The sequence below is a fragment of the Balaenoptera musculus genome, chromosome 13, assembly GCF_009873245.2.
Source record: "Balaenoptera musculus isolate JJ_BM4_2016_0621 chromosome 13, mBalMus1.pri.v3, whole genome shotgun sequence".
Classification (NCBI taxonomy): Eukaryota; Metazoa; Chordata; class Mammalia; order Artiodactyla; family Balaenopteridae; genus Balaenoptera; species Balaenoptera musculus.
In genome coordinates this window covers 44146155-44170083 of record NC_045797.1, presented here as the reverse complement: position 1 = coordinate 44170083, position 23929 = coordinate 44146155, and the positions used below count along the sequence as shown (strand labels likewise).

Below are 23929 nucleotides of genomic sequence, written 5' to 3'. Positions count from 1 at the left end.
TTTTAATGAAATACTGCTTTTAGAACACTGTTCTCCCAGACTCCATAATTTGTATCACACAGTTTTACTCTTTATTGTTGAGGTCAGTATAAATTATTATTGGTTGCTTATGGGCAAATGATTATTTTCAAGATTATTTTAGTGGCTAAAATACTTAGCCCCTAGCACTAATTTGTATAATCGGTGCTTTGTAGTCTGCAAAATGATCGTACATACATTATCTTAATTGACCTCACAACAGAACTGAGATGGTGTCATTCATTCATTTTTGAGATGCTGAGGTTAAGGTTAGAGATGCTAAGACTTGCCTGAGCTCACATAGATAAAATGGGTACTTGGACCTTATTCATACTTGGTCCTTAGACCAAGTGTTCTTTCTTCAGCGCTGTTTCTGTGGTCCATAATTGTTCCTTTCTACCTAACCAAAGGTCCTCCTTCTTTGTCTGATGATTGGAGCAATAGCTTCCTACTTGATGAGAAGGTAGCAGCCTCTTTCTCTAGTCTAGTCTCTGCCCCTACAGTTGGTCCTTCTTTCTATTAGAGCTTCACAGAATGTGGTCCATGGACCACCTGCATCAGAATCTCCTGGGCTGTGTTTTTTTTTTTTTTTTTTTTTTAATTTATTTATTTATGGCTGTGTTGGGTCTTCGTTTCTGTGCGAGGGCTTTCTCCAGTTGTGGCAAGTGGGGGCCACTCTTCATCGCGGTGCACGGGCCTCTCACTATCATGGCCTCTCTTGTCGCGGAGCACAGGCTCCAGACGCGCAGGCTCAGTAATTGTGGCTCACGGGCCCAGCCGCTCCACGGCATGTGGAATCTTCCGGGACCAGGGCTCGAACCCGTGTCCCCTGCATTGGCAGGCGGATTCTTAACCACTGCGCCACCAGGGAAGCCCTGGGCTGTGTTTTAAAATGCATGTGCCTGGACCTAATTTCCAGTCCACTAAATCAGAATCTCTGACATGGACTGGGGGAATATGCACTTTAAACAATTGCCATTCTCTTTGTTTTCATTGTAAAGCTATCTCAAAAGTGTGTTATTAGCATTGTGGAGAGCCACCAAAAATTTGATCAAAAAACTATCCTAAATCATCACAGTTTATTTACCTTAGATGGACAAAGTTAAAAATGTGATACCAGTTTGTTCTCAATGATTGTGGTTAATTATTACTTATTCATTCAGGACTAAGGTAAGTAGATACAAGGTGCTAAAATGTGTATTAGCAATTCCTGACTCATCTCCATAGCCAAATACTCCATTTGGGTAGGTAACATTGTGCTCTGAATGTTAGGGTAGAGTCTTGGCAATTGGACAGTATCTGAAAGAAGGCAAAAACACATGAATGATCAACAGAGCAACTTTTTATCTTTTTTAAACAGATTTTTGATATTTCCTGGGATCCATATCAGCCAAACAGAGTGGTTAGCTGTGGAGTGAAACATATAAAGGTAAAGTAGTTATTTTAAAGAAATTTTGGTACCTTGTATGAAAATAATTCCAGATGTTTATATATATAATTTGGTGTTGAGAAACTGCTTGACTTTACATTTTTTCCCCTTAAATTTGGAGGCTTCTTACCTGCATCTCTGATCCCAGAGCACACTAACATCAGGTGATGGGCCTCCCTTTTAGAAATGCAGTATAAAAACAATCAAGCGAAGTGCTCAGCAGGCAGCTGAAAAGGAAACTTTATGTTAATTAAATATTATACAGAAGTCAGAAAACTCATAATACTTTTAGGATTGCATGTTTTAAAACAGTTCTGATTTTAATTTTGTGAATTAAGTTTTTTCATTATGAATGTTTATACATATTGCATGTCAAAACTTTTTGACATGTTGATATGTTCTTTTAGAAGAAAGATGCCATGTTGTGTTGGACCTAGAAGGAGAGGGATACATAGTACAAACCTACCTGGGCCATTGGCTTTTAAATGCCTATCTTCCTGTAGACTACACAGCCTGGAATACTACTAGTGGAGCAGGACCTGCCTCTGTCTATTTGCTCCTCTCTATTTTGTTACACAGGTAGCAAAATTAACACCATAGACATCCTTTCCTCTGACATAGCAAAAATTTCTCCTGGACCCTGGGATACGGCCCAGGATCTTCTGTCTATAGGTTTGTAGATAATATAAGTTAAAGTCCGTAAAGAAAAGAGTGTAAGGGTTACTTGCTTGAACAGAGCATGTGTGCATCTCTGCTGCTACAAAAATGGTGCATTTCTGTGTGAACAGAGTAAATGTCTGTGTTACTCCTCCAACCAACTCCTCCTGTTTCCCAGTTCTTTTGTTCTTCTTTTAGTCTAGTTTTTCATGATCCTTCCCATTATTCCTACTTAATGGTTAGAAAGGGACACACAATAAAATGCTCAGAAATAAACATAACAAGAAATATGCAAGACCTAATTTTAAAACTATTATAAAACTTTATAGAGGAATGTAAAAGAAGACTTGGGCAAATGGAGAGAGACAACTTTGATTCTGGACATGAAGTGTAAAAATTATAAATGCATTATTTATCTCCAAGTTAATTTATATTTAATACAAGTTCAATTAAAATCTTTATAAGCTTTATTGTTATCTGACAACATTTCCCTTTAAGTTATTCTAAGTTAATCTATGAGAATGAAAGAGTGAGAATAACCAAGAACTTTGGCACAAAAAAGAATAATGAAAAGGAAAATGCACTACAATTTACTAAAGCATATTATGAAGTTTCAAAAATTAAAATGGTACAAGACTGGGGTAAGGATAAATAAACACCAACCAAAGAGAAACTAAGCTGAGAAATAGACCTTAATATGTATGACAATTTAGAATATAATAATAGTACATCTGACAAGTGGGCACTAGAAAAATTTATTATTCTAGTTGTATGTCGTTACTTCATAGCATATACTAAAATTATTTATGAATTAAAGAGTTAAATGTTAAAAAAAACTACAAAATAGAGGAATATATATGTAAATATTTAATTTCTCTCAAGTTGGAGAAAGGTGTTTCTAAATGTAAAAGCAAACAAAGAAACCATAAAGGTGTTTGACACAAATAACCAATAAACAATCTACAGTAAGGAATAGAAGGGAGTTTTATTTCAGCCAAGCTGAGGACTAGACCGGGAGTGCAGTCTCCACCAAGGAAGAAAGCACTCTGGAGAAACATGGTTTTCAACACAGTTTTATATTTTGTCTGAACAAAGAACATACATACATCAAACATGACAGGGTACATTCCTTCAAGCTTTCAACAGAGATGTGTAGTTTCAGATTAGCACATACACAGAGAGTCAGCATGACCTTGACCTCTGGGAAGGGAACTTTGTCTTCAAAGGAGTACTAACATGGGCATCATGGAAGGGGAGGCATTTACTCCTATGTTCAACGAGGACATTCTTTACTTCTGGATAATGCATTCTTTTCTTTAATGGTTAAAGCAAATGTACAATGTATGTTTGACAGGCCATAAGTCAGGCTGTTCTAGTTCACATAAAATTCAGGCCAAATCACGTATAAGCCAGAATGGCTTCCCCACACCCTAAACGGTGAAAATTTCTTCCATCAAAGGATAATACTATAGATTCAACTATATAAATATTAAAATATTCTGTTTACCTTCCCACTACCCCCAAGAAACAAAAGAGGCAGACCACAAACTAGTAAAGTATAGGCAAGAAGCATAGAATGTTGGCTTGTTCTTGAAATATAAAGAATTCTAGCAAATCTATAGAATGGACAAAGAACGTCCACAATATTTTTATTTTTGTCAATTGTCTGCTAATAGACACATGAAAATGCTAACTCTCATTAATAATTAAGGAATAGACATTTTAAAATAACAATGTTTTTAATATATCAAAATGATGATTAAAATGTATCCAGTATTGGGAAAGATTTGGGGAATGAACACTCTCAAACCTTGCTGGTGGAAGGATAAATGAGTATAGTCTTTCAGTCCAGAAATTTGGCAATACCTGTCAATTACCTTAGAAATGTTGATACCCTTTGAAACAATAATTTCATCCCAATTTTAGTATATGTGCTGCCAAAGTAAGCACAGCCAGTAATCTCATATCTTGTAATTTATCCCAAGGAAATTCTTAGGAGTATGAACCAAGCACTGGTTCATTGCTGAATAACTTATCAATAGCAAATAAAACCAAATAAAAGACGACCTGAAACCCCCTAACTGCCCTCAGGTGGTTAAATAAAATATGGTATATCCATATGAAGAAACACTGTGCAATCATAAGTCATGTTTTAGAGGATTATTTAATGTTATTGGACATATTTAAGATCTATTTACAGTCTACTTCTGGGTGGGATAAATTTGTGGCTTTGATTTTTTTTACTTTAAAAGTATATTTTTGTGTAGGAAATAAATTGGAAGGCTATCCCAAAACATTAAACAGTTATCTTGGGTAGTGAGTTGATGGTTTTTAAATTTTCCCTTTATTTAAAAATTATTTTACAATACACGCATTTCTTCCAAAATAAGAAAAAAGTAATGGAAAAGCAGGGGACAAAAAGATAAGTCTATAGGTTCTACTCTTCAAAGGTGTCACATGTCCTTAGGGCTTCATAAACATTTTATAATCCTTGTGCAAAGAGCTGATTTTAACCTGAGACTATGTTTGCTGAAATGAAGGCACTTTTTGCTTCAACAGTAGTTGGAGGATCCTCTCTCATAATTTATACAGTCCAACTGAAAGACTAGAAAACTCATTAAATTTGATAAACATTAGTTGAGTTTGTACCATGTGATAGAATAAAAACTGACCCGATTTTCAATTTGCTTAAAATTGAGCAATTAAAACATTGAAATAGAACATTCTGTAAGAGAGGCAAAACCAAAATTCTCTAGGGATAACGGAGAGATCCCAACTGGTTAGAGGAATGTTGAGTGTTTCAGGAAGGGATGCTATTTGAGCTGAGCCTTAATGGATAGGTGAGTTTGGTAGGGTGGGCTTGGAAGGCAGCAGAACCCAGGGGAGGGTTTGCCCTTCAGTCAGGAGTTAATAGGCAGGGACTGGTCACCCATCGAATCATAGGTCTGGGGAGCAGAAGGATCCTTGCCCCATTGACGTGTTCACAGATTATCAACTTTTTCATCACCAAAGAACATCTTCATTTTCTTTCCAAGGGAACAAATATTTTGAAAAATTTTGGCCATGAAATACATGGTAGCCATTACATCTTAATTCCCTTAACAGTTTTTAATTAATCAAGGATATATATCTGCTAACATGAGTTTCTGATCATAACATATGGAAGAGGCACTGAGTTGTTCTTTCAGCCACAAGCAAAGAAATACATGAGCTCAAGATGAGCTGGATTCCATTAGTCCATGGTGGCTCTCTGGAAGTCTGGGACCCTGACCAGGGAGCCTTCAGCCAACTTGCATATTCCACAGTGAGGAAGCCAAGACCTAGGAGGTTGTTTGACTTTGAATCCTGGTTCTGTCTCACTCTACTTGATTCTGGGAAAGCTATTTTATCTCCGAGACTGAATTTCTTTCTTTCCCAAAAAAACAAAAACAAAAAAGACAGGATAAAAAGGGGGTAGGGATAACTACCTCCTGAATTTAAGAGTTACATTAAACAGTGTATGGAACCAGTAGCGGCACAATAATATTAATTTCTTTTCCCATTTCCTAGGACTACAAAAATAGTGGCACAGATAAGATTTAAACTCCCAGCTCCCTTTCCAGCTCCCTTTCCAGCTCCCTTTGACAAGCTCTTTTCTCTTAGCAATTATTTCTTTAATGATCTATCTTGGCTTAACTCCCCACCCCCCAACTAGATTATCAAAGATAATAGATTAACTGCTTTAATTGGTAGATTCATCCAGTTTCCCTGTTTGTTTCCATCTTTGGTTAACTCTTTTAATCAGTTGATTCTAAAAGCAGAGACAGATAAAACCCTGGAACTTCATTTGAAAACACTAAGAGCTGTTTGTCCTGTTAAATTTGTTAATTGTGTTTCGGCAGACTTAGGCATATTTTCTAACCAAAAACAAGCATTTTTACCTCAAATGGAAGAATCTGCAAATGCAGATTCTTTATTAATTCTGTCATTCTTTATTCTTTATTAATTTTGTTTAGAAGGAAATCCACAACAAATTTCAGCAGGCTTTAACAAATTATTTTCACTATCTGTATTTTCTACATCCAATTCCAGGACCCCCACCTTTTCTTCCCAAAGCTGCCTAACATCAAACGAATCATTCCAGTCACAAGGTGAATGCAGAATCTCTGATGCACTCCAAGAAAATATTTTTATGTGAAATTTTTGTAGCTAGGGTAAAATCCTTTCTCATTTTGCCATCCCCAGTGTTTGGCAAACAGGCAAATTATGATTATCTGAAATGAATGCTTGAAAAACAGTAGCAGTTGAGCATTTTCTGCTTGGTTGGTTTTACAGGAAATGAGTCTACCAGGTTTGTTGGCTGTTATTATTGCTTTTTCTCCATTCTCTAGTCACAGACAGAAGGGACCTCAGGGATTACTTAGGGCCAGATGAGCTCCCAAGTACCTGCCAGTTCTAACAGAATTTGCATTACAATCTGTGAATGGAGATTGGAGAAGATAAACAGTGTCTTTTCATTTGATGTGGAGTTAATGGTGTGTTGCTACCCTAATCCATCACTGTTTTCCAAATATGAAGTGCTTCTCAAGAAGAGATAATGTCTCAGATTTGCCATTTTCTGCAGAAAATCTCATGCCTATCCTGTCATTACAGCTATATATGCCTTTTTAGAGAATCATCTGATTCTCTAAATTATCTGGAATGTTTCATGTTGACATTATGCCATCTGACTGGGTGATTTCATCAGAAAAATCTTTGTTTAGGGATAAGTCTCTCTTTTTTGTGGTTGTCCATCTAGAAATATTTCAGTAACTCAGGCCAAAGTACACATCCCAAGTTAAAGGGATAATAATTACCAAATAGTTACGCTTCCTTTAATTTTCATACATGGGGAGATATAGAAGGATAAATGTCTGCCTTAAGCATCACCATGGAACAGCAAGTTCTTTGGCATGTAGGTACAACCAGTAGGTACTACCAGTAGTTGTTTATGTCTCATAGTTTGTTCAGGTTCAAAGTTAATACTTAAATGTTTTCCCAAAGCATATATCTAACTATCTTTCCCCAGATTGTTCTTATTCTTTTGATGTATACTTTAGTGCCTTTTTGTAAAAACAGTAATAGCCAAAGAAACAAATCACCAGAGTTGATACTTAATGAGAGAAGAATCTTGTATAGTCTCAAATGATGGCACATCTTTCTCTCATTCTCCCCAAGGGCCACCACCTCCACAGCTGCCTGAGTCCTGGTCCTCCTGGGGGGTGCATCCATCTAGAACTGCTTCCTCGAATACGCAGCTACTCTGAGAGGACCGTCATTTTTCCTCTCCTGCAGGCACAGAGTATTAGGGTTGTCACTAATTTTTCCTCACACATTTCCTGTCACTTGGATTCACCTAACCCTGCTCTCCTAAACCACAATGCAGTTTCTTCCTCACCACTAATCCAAATCCTATTCTTGCTCATTCCAGTTAATTCAACATGGTTCTCTATCTTCGAATTTCCTTACCACTTGTATGCAGTCTGAATATGCTGCCTTAAAATGATCTTTTTTGTTTTATATGTATCTTCATTGGATTTAAAGTTCTCAAGGCAAATATTTCAATACTTTCTCATGTATAACCCCTGTGAACCTTTGGCAAGTCACTTATGCCTTCTTTCTCTCCCTTCCAAATGGGTGTAATAATAATATCTGCCTTAGCCTATTCGTAAGGGTATTATGAAGATCAAATAAGTAAACATATGTAAAGAGCCTTTATAAATTGTGAGAGGCTACGTACATGGCAGTGAAATTATACCAGTTCACATACTGAAAAAAAAAATATGTCAGAGTGAAATACTTAATTTCTACATAACCATGGGAGTCTCCCTGCTGCTGTCTATAAAGCAGCTCAACCTTTATGCTTATGGTCTCCCACATGATAAATTATGCAACTAAAACTGAAAAGCCTAGTCAATTATTTGGCTATATGAAATATAACTTATATTTAGAAACATTTCTGAGTAATGTTTTTACAGTGAAGATTTATATAATTTTTAGTTAGAAATTATTTCTAAATGCATATATATATATATATATATATGCAACAAAAATACCTAGAAGATATATCAACACGTTAACAGGAGGTTGTGAATAATTCCAATTTTCCTCTTTTCACTTTTCTCTGTTTCTAAACTTCTCTGCAATGAACCTATACTAGTGCTATAACTTGACAAGAAATTAAACAAAAAAATGAACATTAAACATTTAGCAAAGTTTTGGAATTTTGGAACTTTGAAACTTTAAAAAATATTGTTATAAGTTTTTTTTTTTTTTACTGCTAGTAGTTGGCGAAAATGTTTTGCAGTTCTCTGCTGTTATAACAAAACAAGTTAAATTATGTGTATCTAGTGCACCTATAGCAAATTATGTAAAATGTATTGAAACATTAGCAAATAAATACCAATAATGAGATGCATCAGAATACTCTTTTTTTTTTGGATCCATTTATTTTATCACTTATTTTCTAGTTTTGGACACTATGTGGAAATGCCCTGACTGCAAAAAGAGGGATATTTGGCAAAACAGGGGATCTTCAGACCATCCTTTGCCTTGCATGTGCCAAAGAAGACATCACCTACTCTGGTGCTTTAAATGGCGACATCTATGTCTGGAAAGGGCTCAATTTAGTCCGCACCATTCAAGGAGCACATAGTGTAAGTATTCCCGTATAGAAATTTGGGAATGACTTATTAAATAAGTTAAAGTCACAAATCTCTGTATTTTTTCCCAGTTGCTTTAGGATCAGCCAGTTCTGCTGAACACTCACTAAACATTCATGAAGGATTTCCCTAATTATTTTTGTTCACCTGGAAGAAATTAATATTTCAAAAGCTTAATAACTTAATTAGCCTTCGTCTCAATTATTGATTGACTGATTAGTGTTGTAATTCATCAGCAGCAGCTTGACAGAAACTAGAAGTATTTCATCGTCAGTTTCATCTTCTAGACAAGGATTTCTCAAATGTAATGTGCCTATGAATCTCCTGGAGATCTTGTTAAAATGCAGGCTGTCAATATCACTGATGAACATAGATGCAAAAATCCTCAACAAAATACTAGCAAACAGAATCCAATAGCACATTAAAAGGATCATACATCGTGATCAAGTGGGGTTTATCCCAGGAATGCAAGAGTTCTTCAATATACACAAATCCATCAATGTGATAAATCATATTAACAAATTGAAGGAGAAAAACCATATGATCATCTCAATAGATGCAGAAAAAGCTTTCAACAAAATTCGACACCCATTTATGATAAAAACTCTCCACTCTCCAGACAGTGGACATAGAGGGAGCTTACCTCAACATAATAAAGACCATATATGACAAACGCACAGCCAACCTCGTTCTCAGTGGTGAAAAACTGAAACCATTTCCACTAAGATCAGGAAAAAGACAAGGTTGCCCACTCTCACCACTATTATAAAACATAGTTTTGGAAGATTTAGCCAATACAGTCAGAGAAGAAAAAGAAAGAAAAGGAACCCAAATCAGAAAAGAAGAAGTAAAGCTGTCACTATTTGCAGATGACATGATACTAAACATAGGGAATCCTAAAGATGCTACCAGAAAACTACTAGAGCTAATCAATGAACTTGGTAAAATAGCAGGATACAAAATTAGTGCACAGAAATCCCTTGCATTCCTATACACTAATGATGAAAAATCTGAAAGACAAATTGAAACACTCCCATTTACCACTGCAACAAAAAGAATAAAATACCTAAAACCTACCTAAGGAGACAAAAGACCTGTATGCAGAAAACTATAAGACACTGATGAAAGAAATTAAAGATGATACAAACAGATGGAGAGATATACCATGTTCTTGGATTGGAAGAATCAGTATTGTGAAAATGACTATACTACCCAAAGCAATCTGCAGATTCAATGCAATCCCTATCATACTACCAATGGCATTTTTCATAGAACTAGAACAAAAAACTTCACAATTTGTATGGAAACACAAAAGACCCCGAAGAGCCAAAGCAATCTTGAGAAAGAAAAATGGAGCTGGAGGAATCAGGATCCTGACATCAGACTATACTACAAAGCTACAGTAATCAAGACAGTATGATACTGGCACAAAAACAGAAATATAGATCAATGGAACAGAATGGAAAGGCCAGAGATAAACCCACACACATATGGTCACCTTATCTTTGATAAAGGAGGCAAGAATATACAATGGAGAAAAGACAGCCTCTTCAATAAGTGGTGCTGGGAAAACTGGACAGCTACATGTAAAAGAATGAAATTAGAACACTCCCCAACACCCTACACAAAATAAACTCAAAATGGATTAAAGACCTAAATGTAAGGCCAGACACTATCAAACTCTTAGAGGAAAACATAGGCAGAACACTCTATGACATAAATCAACAGCAAGATCCTTTTTGACCCACCTCCTAGAGAAATGGAAATAAAAACAAAAATAAACAAATGGGACCTAATGAAACTTCAAAGCTTTTGCACAGCAAAGGAAACCATAAACAAGACAAAAAGACAACCCTTAGAATGGGCGACAATATTTGCAAATGAAGCAGCTGACAAAGGATTAATCTCCAGAATATACAAGCAGCTTATGCAGCTCAATATCAAAAAAACAACCCAATCCAAAAATGGGCAGAAGACCTAAATCGACATTTCTCCAGAGAAGATGTACAGATTGCCAACAAACACATGAAAGGATGCTCAACATCGCTAATCATTAGAGAAATGCAAATTAAAAGTACAATGAGGTATCACCTCACACTGGCCAGAATGGCCATCATCAGAAAATCTACAAACAATAAATCCTGGAGAGAGAGTACAGAAAAGGAAACCCTCTTGCACTGTTGGTGGGAATGTAAATTGATACAGCCACTGTGGAGAACAGTATGGAGGTTCCTTAAAAAACTGAAAGTAGAACTACCATATGACCCAGCAATCCCACTACTGAGCATATACCCTGAGAAAACCATAATTCAAAAGGAGTCATGTACCACAATGTTCATTGCAGCACTATTTACAATAGCCAGGATATGGAAGCAACCTAAGTGTCCATCGACAGATGAATGGATGAAGAAGATGTGGCACGTATATACAATGGAATATTACTCAGCCATAAAAAGAAATGAAATTGAGTCATTTGTAGTGAGGTGGATGGACCTAGAGTCTGTCACACAGACCAAAGTAAGTCAGAAAGAGAAAAACAAATACCGTATGCTAACACATATATATGGAATTTTTAAAAAAGTGGTTCTGAAGAACCTAGGGGCAGGACAGGCATAAAGGCGCAGACGTAGAGAGCGGACTTAAGGACATGGGGGGGGGAAGGGTAAGCTGGGATGAAGTGAGAGAGTGGCATGGACATATATACACTACCAAACGTAAAATAGATAGCTGGTGGGAAGCAGCCACATAGCACAGGGAGATCAGCTCGGTGCTTTGTGACCACCTAGAGGGGTGGGATAGGGAGGGTGGGAGGGAGACGCAAGAGGGAGGGGATATGGGGATATAAGTATACGTATAGCTGATTCACTTTGTTGTACAGCAGAAACTAATAGAACAGTATAAAGCAATTATACTCCAATAAATATGTTAAAAAAAAATGTGGGCTGTGACTCAGTGGGTCTGGGATGACGTTACTGCTCCTGGCCTGTGGCCCATATGTTGAATAGCAAGGGTGGAGACAACTATTATTTTTATAGTGGTTAATAATGTAGATTTTCCTCATCCTGAGTGAGAGAGCGTCACCTCCATGTCCACATCACAAGTTCTTAAAATGCAAAGAAAAACCACTGATAAATTCTTTTGATGGTCTGCTCTGTAAGAACAAGGACAAACTTGACTCTGACCACTCTGCTCAATTCTGACATATATTAAAATAGTTATATTGCTGTGTCTATAGATGATAAAGTAGAAATGCCCAGAAGAATGGGGAGATGATGTGAAAGGTAAAGCCTGTTGTAATAAATGGAAATTTGGTACAATGTTATCAGAAACTCAACAGACCTTTGCTTCTTGCCCTATTACTGTGAACATGAAGAAAAGTTTCAGCAACTCTTAGCAAAAGAGCTATGAGATTTTAGATCTTTCACTGTCTTGTATGTTGAAGATCAATTTTCTTGGCTTCGCTAATTGTGAAACAGCTCTTGAAACAAAAGGTCAGTATTGGTCCTCATTCATAAAAACAGCTGCGTTAGTAACCTAATTTCTCTTTACACTGGATATTATGTCAACATTATACTCTTGTAACACATTTTCCCGTGGAAAAGCATCTTTAAGTTGTGAAACCACATGAGATGTGAAAAGCATCTTCAAATAATGCTTAACAAGCTAACACAAGTGTAATTTATGCTTCCATTTAGGCTCAGATGGTGCTTGCTTGAGCTCATTGGGATGCATTTCTGTCCCCATTGTACCTATAGAAGTGTTTGTGTTCCTAGCCCACATATCTTTACTTGTTTTGGGAAGGAATTTATATGAAACACCTCCACAATTGTCTTTATAATGATTAGCTGTCACAGAAAGAAATTTATGATTTTTATATTTGCTTTAGCCAAGGAATTCCTGAATTTTTTTTACAACCTGTCATTAGTTTAATCATGGCAAAGGAGCACTTGAACTAGTTTGCTTTAGTGGTATTATGAATTTTTAATCTAGCTAAAATGGCTGTTACAAATGGCTACTTGTTCTATTGCCAGGATTTCAATACAGAACAAGAGATTTGTTTTTTGTTTTGTTTTTGCTTTGTTTTGTATTTTTATCATAAAGATCCAACTATAATGACTGTTTAGAACGATTGCATCATTGAGTATTATCTGCCTTAATCAACAGGCTGGAATCTTCAGCATGTATGCTTGCGAAGAAGGCTTTGCCACTGGTGGACGAGATGGGTGTATACGATTATGGGATACTGATTTCAAACCAATAACCAAAATTGATCTCAGGGAGACAGAACAAGGATATAAAGGTAACACATGTATTAATACTTACCCATAGATCTTAATGTGTTAAATACAGCGTGAAAGTTTGTTTCTATATTTGTTTCTCTTACCCCATCTTATACCATGAAGGATTTAAGGTAGTTTACATAAATGTAATGAATACAAGATTAAAAGTATGTTGAATGTAAATGGATACCCCTTTTTCCTAATTTGCACAAAGGTATCTATATGTACAAGCAGTGGTCCTGCTGCAAAGATAAACAACATAATAATGAAACTACTTAGTGGTAACCTGAGAGATGGGCCTTTCAGTTATAAAACTGGGAAGTTTTGGGTAAGTTAGTGACCCTAAATGTAACTGCATGCAGCCTCTGAAAATAAATAAATAAATAAATAATAGGAAAAACAAGAGAAATTATTTTTTTTAAAATAGCTTTAGTGGAGTAGCTACCATAGTAGTAGGAGTTAAGAGCCCGGGCTCAGAGTCAGGGAGCCTGGGTTCAAATCCAAGTTTTACCTGTGATAGATTGGAGACCTTGGTCAAATTTCTTAACATCTCCGGGCCTCAGTTTCCTCATCTGTAAAATGGGGATAATACCAGCACCAACCTCATAGAGTTCTATGAGGATTAAATACACTTGCAAAGTGCTTAGAGTAAGTCATGGTGCATGGTCAGCACTCAGTAAATGTTGGCTACTGTTACAATATATTAAGTATGTGTACCAGAGAATACAAAGCAGTTTATATACATCTTTTTAAATTCTCATGATAGGCTTATTATCTCATTTTTCATATAAAGAATTTGGCACTGAGAGAGATTAAAATGGAAAATGTAAATAGGAAAGATAAGACGAAGTAAGTCACAAGTGATGTTAGTCCACTGAGCACATGTGGGGAGTTCTGTTCACGTGAGAATTTAGTGTCCACTTCATTGCATGGACAGTCAAGGCCCTCGAGTTCTCTGCCAGAGAACATGGGCCAATGTAACTTTATCCAGAAAAATACTTAAGGCGGATATAAGCAAGTAAGCGCCCATAAAAGCAATGTTAAAAATGCTAGTAAAGCAGCCAAAAATGTTTGACCTTGAACCGTGAAACTTCTTGGTGTATCCCTCAAGGTAAACTGGAAGCAAAACATATACTTAGATAACTCATGAGTTAACTTACTAGATGGGATTATTGACCATAAACTGGCTAGATGTTGGGGAGCATCAACCAGAAATAATGATTCCTTTTTGGCAGTCACTTTATCCAGCTCATCCCAAAATTGTATCACATAATTAAGGTATAAATTTTAAAGTGTGAGGATCAGGGCAGAAGCCATATTTACCCTGCTATACTTTTCTACCTGATACCCAGTCCCTGACTTCAGGCTCTCAAAGGAGAGTTCAGGAGCCGGTTCAGAACAAGCATCTATATAGCCAGGGATTTGTATTGATTGTACAAAGCCAACCCCATGGTCAACTCCTATCCCCAGAGTCAAGGGAAGATGGTCAGGGACATGTTCTGTTTTCTATCAGTCTCAACTGATTCCCACACACACTTGCTTGCCGAGATCAAAGAGGATATAGGTGGGGCACAGTGGACAGAAGGACCTTAAGCAAGCCTACACCTCATAGGTGTGGCCTGTAGCACCTGGGCTTACAGATATCAGGGGAGGGATTAGCATGTATTTTTAGATGGATGGCCAGTGGAACAATAGCCTACATTTCAGGAGGAGTAGCGGACTATGCTTTTAAAGGACTGGATAGACCATGCTGCTGTTCAGGACCCATGAGAATGGGTGCCGTTTTCTTGCCACCTTCTTCATTTTTGCAGTCTCAGCTCACTACCAATACTCTTCTTTACTTCGTGTTTTACTTTAAATGGATGTTAATGCACCTCTTTCTCTCTTCTTTTTTTTAACTTCTCCTCATAAGCAATAATATCTGTGAAATTATGGCTTTAATATACTGTTTATTTATATATATATTTTTTACTTGTTACGGTAAGTTCTAGCTATTGGATTAAAAAATTTTATCCCTGTAGCATCTTCACCATCAGTGGCGCCTTTGCCTGTCACACTTTTGGCAACACTGTAACAGAAGTCTACTATGTACTATCAAACTTCCAAAGAATTGCCGGCATTTTTTCCAGCCCTTAGTGGAAAACAGGATAAATGTCTAGAGTCAAACAAATGAAAGGCTCGTGGTTGAAGTGTTGGTAACAACCCCAAATCTGGCTCACTCTTCACCCTCAACTCAGCTAGTTCTCGAGCCTGTGTGGACAGGGCCTTGCAGGGGGAACCTGCCACGATCCTGAACCACCCTCAGGGACTTTCTCTTGCCCTCAGCCGGGCCTTGGCGCCATCATCACACTGAAGCAGGGCCGGGGGGCCGTTGAGTTGAGAAGCCGAGTCTCAGAACAGGCCCTCCATGATGTTCTCTGAGACCAGCTGCCAGGGCCACCCTGTCACAGGGGTGTACTCTAGGGCACCTGAAGGTGAGAGTGAGGCCAGAGTGAGCTAGGAGACCCAGCACAAGTATAAGGATTAAAATATGTAGGATTGCAGGTGAGGATTAAAAGTAGTTGAAATGTATACAGTTTTCTGTTCCAGCTTCCTCTTCAACCAGCCAATACCATACATGCCCTTGCTCTTCTGAACATTTGCAGACAGTGTGGATAAAAGGGGAGTGAAGGAGAGACTGTGGGGAGAGGCTGAAACAGGAGGAAGAAGGCAGAGTGGACAGGACTTTGGGTGTACTTTGTCCCACCCTGTCCTGCCCTGCACACTCCCCGCCCCCCTGCCGTCATTCCCCCCAAAAGAAGTCTTGACTTTTCCTCCACCTTCAGGCTCTGCCTCAAAATGGAAACAAAGTGCCATTTGAAAGGAGCAGATTCAAGCAAAGCACTGTTAGAACTAGTTACCAACCAGGGTTCTTGGCCTCCTTAATCAATAGAAATTGATAAGAGGCCAGTCAAGAAGTTCAGGCAAGGCTTTATTGGGGCTCCTGCTGCAGCACGAGGGAGCGAAAACAAGTAACACGTTCCCTTGCTCCCTCCCTGAGCGGGGGTAAACTGCTTCCTTATATGCGGTGAGGGTAGGGGTGGGTCCAGGGGTCGGGCCGGAGGGGTGGCTTAGGCGGTCTGCCCGCCCCCTTGGTGGTGCTGTGTGCAGGGGGGGCATGCGCAATACACTGCTTTTCCTCTGAGCTCGTTGGAAGTGGCAGTTGGGTTTTTGGTCTTTTTGTATCTTGTTCATAATTTAGCCCAACTGTGCACGCACACAGTTATTTTTAGTTCCTTATAGTTTCTTTGTATTTTGTTGCTGGAGGAGACATTTGTCCAGGTGCAAGCGCTGCAACAAAGTGTCCCAGGTTTCAGGTCCAAGCCTGTCTTACTACTTTGCTCTCAATTTGGACATGAAGCTACATGTATGGACGGTTTTATTCTAGTAAAAATTTCTTGATATGAATGAGCCTTCTTCGATATTTTTGCTGTTTGTATAGCAATGACTCTTGAATTCATTTCTGTGGAAATATAGTGACTTCTCATATTACTCAAACAACTATTTAAATAAATTTAGCAAGAGAATTAATTATGGCCATGTCCCAATTCCCATGACATAGTACCGATATTCTGTAGTCCTTAAATTTATAAACTTACTAGTAAAACTTCAGAAACTGCTACTTACGTTTGGTAATCTGAGTCTGTTTGTAACGATCACACTTACTATGTCACCTGTAAAAATTTCTACTGCCCTTCCTATAGACTTCCAGAAGATCTACAAAATGAATCTGGCAATTTCCAAGTTGTTTTATGTAAATATTCATAAGATTTACCTATATTTGCATCTTCTGATAACTATTAATTGCTAAAAAACAAGAAAGAGAACAGTTTTTAGATGAACTAAGATTAACACTAAGCTCAGAAAAAAAAAAAAAACCCAAAATGATATTACAGCTTTATTATAAAGTGATGGTATTAATCAGTTCTCCTAGATCTTTATAGTCAAACTTGAGCTAATTAAGACTTTGACTTCTACTGAAAACAATTAACCCTTCGTTAAACTGAGGGTGAACCAGCTTGGAGATAGGTCATTGTCATATCAACAAGAATCTGTACAGCCAGAGCTGATTCTCAGGGCTCCTTGTCCTCTCCCCAAGTCTTAGTCAAAGAAAATGGACTTCATAAGCCCAGAGGACCATTCCTCGATCAAAGGAATAGTAGTGTTTTATTTATACCAGTCACATACAACTTCTGCGAGTGGTGAGTCTGCAAACAAGTTTTTACTAACACTACATGCTGATATAAACCAGCAATCTAATTCATCCAGGATCCCTTATCTACAATTCTGAAGTCAAAAAACTCAGAATGCCAAAATGTATATATATTTTTTATGAGAGCAACCAACTTTTTTATTGTGGTAAGATATACACAATACACAATAAAATTCACCATTTTAACCATTTTTTAAGTAAACATATGAGTGCATTAATTAAGTACAGTCACATTATGCAGCCATCACGACCATCCATCTCCAGAACATTTTTCATCTTTCCAAACTGAAACATCATACCCATTAAACAACAACTCCCCGTTCCCTTCTCGTCCTGGCCCTGGCAGCCCCCATTCTACTTTCTGTCTCTGTGAATTTGCCTGTTCTAATTTGCCTATTCTTATTCTCATATAAGTGGAATTATGCAGTATTTGCTCTTTTGTGACTGGCTTATTTCTCTTAGCATAACGTCTTCAAGGTTCATCCATGTTGTAGCATGTGTCAGAATTTCCTTTGTTCTTAAGGCTGAATGATATTTCATTGTATACCACATTTTGTTTATCCATTCATCTGTTAATGGATACTTGGGTTGCTTCCACCTTTTGGCTATTGTGAATAATGCTGCAATGAACATGGGTACGCAAATGTCTCTTTGAGACTCTGCTTTCAATTCCTTGGGATATATATCCAGAAGTGGAATTATTGGATCATATGGTATTTCTATTTTTTAATATTTTTGAGGAACTTCCATACTGTTTTCCATAACAGCTGCACCATTGTTATATTCCTACCAGCAGTGCACAAGGATTTCAATTTCTCCACATCCTCACCGACACTTTCTTTCTGGTTTTTTGAAAATAGCTATTCTGATATATGTGAAGTGGTATTTCCTTGTGGTTTTCATTTGCATTTCCCTAATGATTTTTGATGTTAAGCATCTTTCATAAGCTTGTTGGCCATTTGTATATCATCTTTGGAGAAATTTCTATTCAAGTCCTTTGCCCAATTTTTTTTTTTCACACACACACACACTGTATTTTATTTTTACAAAAGATAAATAAACTGACACCAAGCATTGTAAATGGATGACCACAACAAAAGCAACAATGATTGCAACTACCAAACACGAAACACACTCATACTATGTCATAATATTGACATTCAGTCCAGTAACCCTCCACTGTAACAGCTCCTTTACTTTGCAGATATACATTTTAAAGTAATAACTAGAATTATGACTTATAACATTATACCAGAACATATAAGATTTTTAGAAATTTCATGTAATGTCTGAAACATTTATATTAACATACTTCCATACAAATAACCCAAAGAAAGTTTAGTATTAGTTGTTTTTTGTTTGTTTGTTTGTTTATACTGCAGGTTCTTATTAGTCATCAATTTTATACACATCAGAGTATACATGTCAATCCCAATCGCCCAATTCAGCACACCATCATCCCCACCCCACCGCGGTTTTCCCCCCTTGGTATCCATACGTTTGTTCTCTACATCTGTGTCTCAACTTCTGCCCTGCAAACCGGTTCATCTGTACCATTTTTCTAGGTTCCACATATATGCGTTAACATACAATATTTGTTTTTCTCTTTCTGACTTACTTCACTCTGTATGACAGTCTCTAGATCCATCCACGTCTCAACAAATGACTCAATTTCATTCTTTTTTATGGCTGAGTAATATTCCATTGTATATAAGTACCACAACTTCTTTATCCATTCATCTATCGGTGGGCATTTAGGTTGCTTCCATGACCTGGCTATTGTAAATAGTGCTGCAGTGAACATTGGGGTGCATGTGTCTTTTTGAATTATGGTTTTCTCTGGGTATATGCCCAGTAGTGGGATTGCTGGGTCATATGGTAATACTATTTTTAGTTTTTTAAGGAAGCTCCATACTGTTCTCCATACTGGCTGTATCAATTTACATTGCCACCAACAGTGCAAGAGGGTTCCCTTTTGTCCACACCCTCTCCAGCATTTGTTGTTTGTAGATTTTCTGATGATGTCCATTCTAACTGGTGTGAGGTGATACCTCATTGTAGTTTTGATTTGCATTTCTCTAATAATTAGTGATGTTGAGCAGCTTTTCATGTGCTTCTTGGCCATCTGTATGTCTTCTTTGGAGAAATGTCTATTTAGGTCTTTGGCCCATTTTTGGATTGGGGTGTTTGTTTCTTTAATATTGAGATGAATGAGCTGTTTATATATATTGAAGATTAATCCTTTGTCCATTGATTCGTTTGCAAATATTTTCTCCCATTCTGAGGGTTGTCTTTTTGTCTTGTCTTTGGTTTCCTTTGCTGGGCAAAAGCTTTTAAGTTTCATTAGGTCCCATTTGTTTATTTTTGTTTTTATTTCCATTACTCTAGGAGATGGATCAAAAAAGATCTTGCTGTGATTTATGTCAAAGAGTGTTCTTCCTATGTTTTCCTCTAAGAGTTTTATAGTGCCCGGTCTTACATTTAGGTCTCTAATCCATTTTTTTTTTTTAAACATCTTTATTGAAGTATAATTGCCTTACAATGGTGTGTTACCTTCTGCTTTATAACAAAGTGAATCAGTTACACATATACAATATGTTCCCATTTCTCTTCCCTCTTGCATCTCCCTCCCTCCCACCCTCCCCATCCCACCCCTCTAGGTGGTCACAAAGCACCGAGCTGATCTCCCTGTGCTATGCGGCTGCTTCCCACTAGCTATCTATTTTACATTTGGTAGTGTATATATGTCCATGACACTCTCTTACCCTGTCACATCTCACCCCACCCCCTCCCCATATCCTCAAGTCCATTCTCTAGTAGGTCTGTGTCTTTATTCCCGTCTTGCCACTAGGTTCTTCATGGCCTTTTTTTTTTTTTTTCCTTAGATTCCATATATATGTGTTAGCATACTGTATTTGTTTTTCTCTTTCTGACTTACTTCACTCTGTATGACAGATTCTAACTCCATCCACCTCATTACAAATACCTCCATTTCATTTCTTTTTATGGCTGAGTAATATTCCATTGTATATATGTGCCACATCTTCTTTATCCATTCATCTGTCGATGGACATTTAGGTTGCTTCCATGTCCTGGCTATTGTAAATAGAGCTGCAATGAACATTTCGGTACATGACTCTTTTTGACCTATGGTTTTCTCAGGGTATATGCCCAGTAGTGGGATTGCTGGGTCGTATGGTAGTTCTATTTTTCGTTTTTTAAGGAACCTCCATACTGTTCTCCATAGTGGCTGTATCAATTTACATTCCCACCAACAGTGCAAGAGTGTTCCCTTTCCTCCACACCCTCTCCAGCATTTATTGTTTCTAGATTTTTTGATGATGGCCATTCTGACCGGTGTGAGATGATATCTCATTGTAGTTTTGATTTGCATTTCTCTAATGATTAATGATGTTGAGCATTCTTTCATGTGTCTGTAGGCCATCTGTATATCTTCTTTGGAGAAATGTCTATTTAGGTCTTCTGCCCATTTTTGGATTGGGTTGTTTGTGTTTTTGTTATTGAGCTGCATGAGCTGCTTGTAAATCTTGGAGATTAATCCTTTGTCAGTTGCTTCATTTGCAAATATTTTCTCCCATTCTGATGGTTGTCTTTTGGTCTTGTTTATGGTTTCCTTTGCTGTGCAAAAGCTTTTAAGTTTCATTAGGTCCCATTTGTTTATTTGTGTTCTTATTTCCATTTCTCTGGGAGCTGGGTCAAAAAGAATCTTGCTGTGATGTATGTCATAGAGTGTTCTGCCTATGTTTTCCTCTAAGAGTTTGATAGTGTCTGCCCTTACACTTAGGTCTTTAATCCATTTTGAGTTTATTTTTGTGCATGGTGTCAGGGAGTGTTCTAATTTCATACTTTTACATGTACCTGTCCAATTTTCCCAGCACCACTTATTGAAGAGGCTATCTTTTCTCCACTGTATATGCTTGTCTCCTTTATCAAAGATAAGGTGACCATATGTGTGTGGGTTTATCTCTGGGCTTTCTATCCTGTTCCATTGATCTATATTTCTGTTTTTGTGCCAGTACCAAACTGTCTTGATTACTGAAGCTTTGTAATATAGTCTGAAGTCAGGGAGCCTGATTCCCCCAGCTCCATTTTTCGTTCTCAAGATTGCTTTGGCTATTCAGGGTCTTTAGTGTTTCCATACAAATTGTGAAATTTTTTGTTCTAGTTCTGTGAAAAATGCCAGTGGTAGTTTGATAGGGATTGCATTGAATCTGTAGATTGCTTTGGGTAGTGGAGTCATTTTCACAATGTTGATTCTTCCAATCCAGGAACATGGTATATCTCTCCATCTATTTGTATCATCTTTAATTTCTTTCATCAGTGTCCTATAATTTTCTGCATACAGGTCTTTTGTCTCCTTAGGTAGGTTTATTCCTAGATATTTTATTCTTTTTGTTGCAATGGTAAACGGGAGTGTTTTCTTAATTTCACTTTCAGATTTTTCGTCATTAGTGTATAGAAATGCAAGAGATTTCTGTGCATTAATTTTGTATCCTGCTACTTTACCAAATTCATTGATTAGCTCTAGGAGTTTTCTGGTAGCATCTTTAGGATTCTCTATGTATAGTATCATGTCATCTGCAAATAGTGACAGCTTAACTTCTTCTTTTCCGATTTGGATTCCTTTTATTTCTTTGTCTTCTCTGATTGCTGTGGCTAACACTTCCAAAACTATGTTGAATAATAGTGGTGAGAGTGGGCAACCTTGTCTTGTTCCCGATCTTAGTGGAAATGGTTTCAGTTTTTCACCATTGAGGACAATGTTGGCTGTGGGTTTGTCATATATGGCCTTTATTATGTTGAGGAAAGTTCCCTCTATGCCTACTTTCTGCAGGGCTTTTATCATAAATGGGTGTTGAATTTTGTCGAAAGCTTTCTCTGCATCTATTGAGATGATCATATGGTTTTTCTCCTTCAATTTGTTAATATGGTGTATCACACTGATTGATTTGCGTATATTGAAGAATCCTTGCATTCCTGGAATAAACCCCACTTGATCATGGTGTATGATCCTTTTAATGTGCTGTTGGATTCTGTTTGCTAGTATTTTGTTGAGGATTTTTGCATCTATGTTCATCAGTGATATTGGCCTGTAGTTTTCTTTCTTTGTGACATCTTTGTCTGGTTTTGGTATCAGGGTGATGGTGGCCTCGTAGAATGAGTTTGGGAGTGTTCCTCCCTCTGCAATATTTTGGAAGAGTTTGAGAAGGATAGGTGTTAGCTCTTCTCTAAATGTTTGATAGAATTCGCCTGTGAAGCCATCTGGTCCTGGGCTTTTGTTTGTTGGAAGGTTTTTAATCACAGTTTCAATTTCAGTGCTTGTGATTGGTCTGTTCATATTTTCTCTTTCTTCCTGGTTCAGTCTCGGCAGTTTGTGCATTTCTAAGAATCTGTCCATTTCTTCCAGGTTGTCCATTTTATTGGCATAGAGTTGCTTGTAGTAATCTCTCATGATCTTTTGTATTTCTGCAGTGTCAGTGGTTACTTCTCCTTTTTCATTTCTAATTCTATTGATTTGAGCCTTCTCCCTTTTTCTCTTGATGAGTCTGGCTAATGGTTTATCAATTTTGTTTATCTTCTCAAAGAACCAGCTTTTAGTTTCATTGATTTTTGCTATTGTTTCCTTCATTTCTTTTTCATTTATTTCTGACCTCATCTTTATGATTTCTTTCCTTCTGCTGGCTTTGGGGTGTTTTTGTTCTTCTTTCTATAATTGCTTTAGGTGCAAGGTTAGGTTGTTTATTCGAGATGTTTCCTGTTTCTTGAGGTAGGCTTGTATTGCTATATACTTCCCTCTTAGCACTGCTTTTGCTGCGTCCCATAGGTTTTGGGTCGTCGTATCTCCATTGTCATTTGTTTCTAGGTATTTTTTGATTTCCCCTTTGATTTCTTCAGTGATCACTTCGTTATTAAGTAGTGCATTGAGTAGCCTCCATGTGTTTGTATTTTTTACAGATCTTTTCCTGTAATTGATATCTAGTCTTATAGCGTTGTGGTCGGAAAAGATACTTGATACGATTTCAATTTTCTTAAATTTACCAAGGCTTGATTTGTGACCCAAGATATGATCTATCCTGGAGAACGTTCCATGAGCACTTGAGAAAAATGTGTATTCTGTTGTTTTTGGGTGGAATGTCCTATAAATATCAATTAAGTCCATCTTGTTTAATGTATCATTTAAAGCTTGTGTTTCCTTATTTATTTTCATGTTGGATGATCTGTCCATTGGTGAAAGTGGAGTGTTAAAGTCCCCTACTATGATTGTGTTGCTGTTGATTTCCCCTTTTATGGCTGTTAGGATTTGCCTTATGTATTGAGGTGCTCCTATGTTGGGTGCATAAATATTTACAATTGTTATACCTTCCTCTTGGATCGATTCCTTGATCATTATATAGTGTCCTTCTTTGTCTCTTGTAATAGTCTTTATTTTAAAGTCTATTTTGTCTGATATGAGAATTGCTACTCCAGCTTTCTTGTGATTTCCATTTGCATGGAATATCTTTTTCCATCCCCTCACTTTCAGTCTGTATGTGTCTCTAGGTCTGAAGTGGGTCTCTTGTAGACAGCATATATATGGGTCTTGTTTTTGTAT

At 37.3% G+C, this 23929-nt stretch overlaps 1 protein-coding gene across 6 annotated transcripts in view; it reads left to right on the top strand.

Annotated features, from left to right (window-relative positions):
* Nucleotides 1-23929, top strand: part of EML6 (EMAP like 6) — a 356906-nt gene that overhangs the window by 189622 nt on the left and 143355 nt on the right. For 5 of the 6 annotated variants that reach the window (XM_036873381.1, XM_036873382.1, XM_036873383.1 and 2 more), the window contains 4 exons: nt 1379-1447; nt 7301-7432; nt 8593-8778; nt 12949-13084. In XM_036873381.1, coding sequence (XP_036729276.1) covers nt 1379-1447; nt 7301-7432; nt 8593-8778; nt 12949-13084 — 523 coding nt within the window. The remainder of the gene's footprint in view (nt 1-1378; nt 1448-7300; nt 7433-8592; nt 8779-12948; nt 13085-23929) is intronic. The other variant, XM_036873387.1, reaches the window with a different exon arrangement.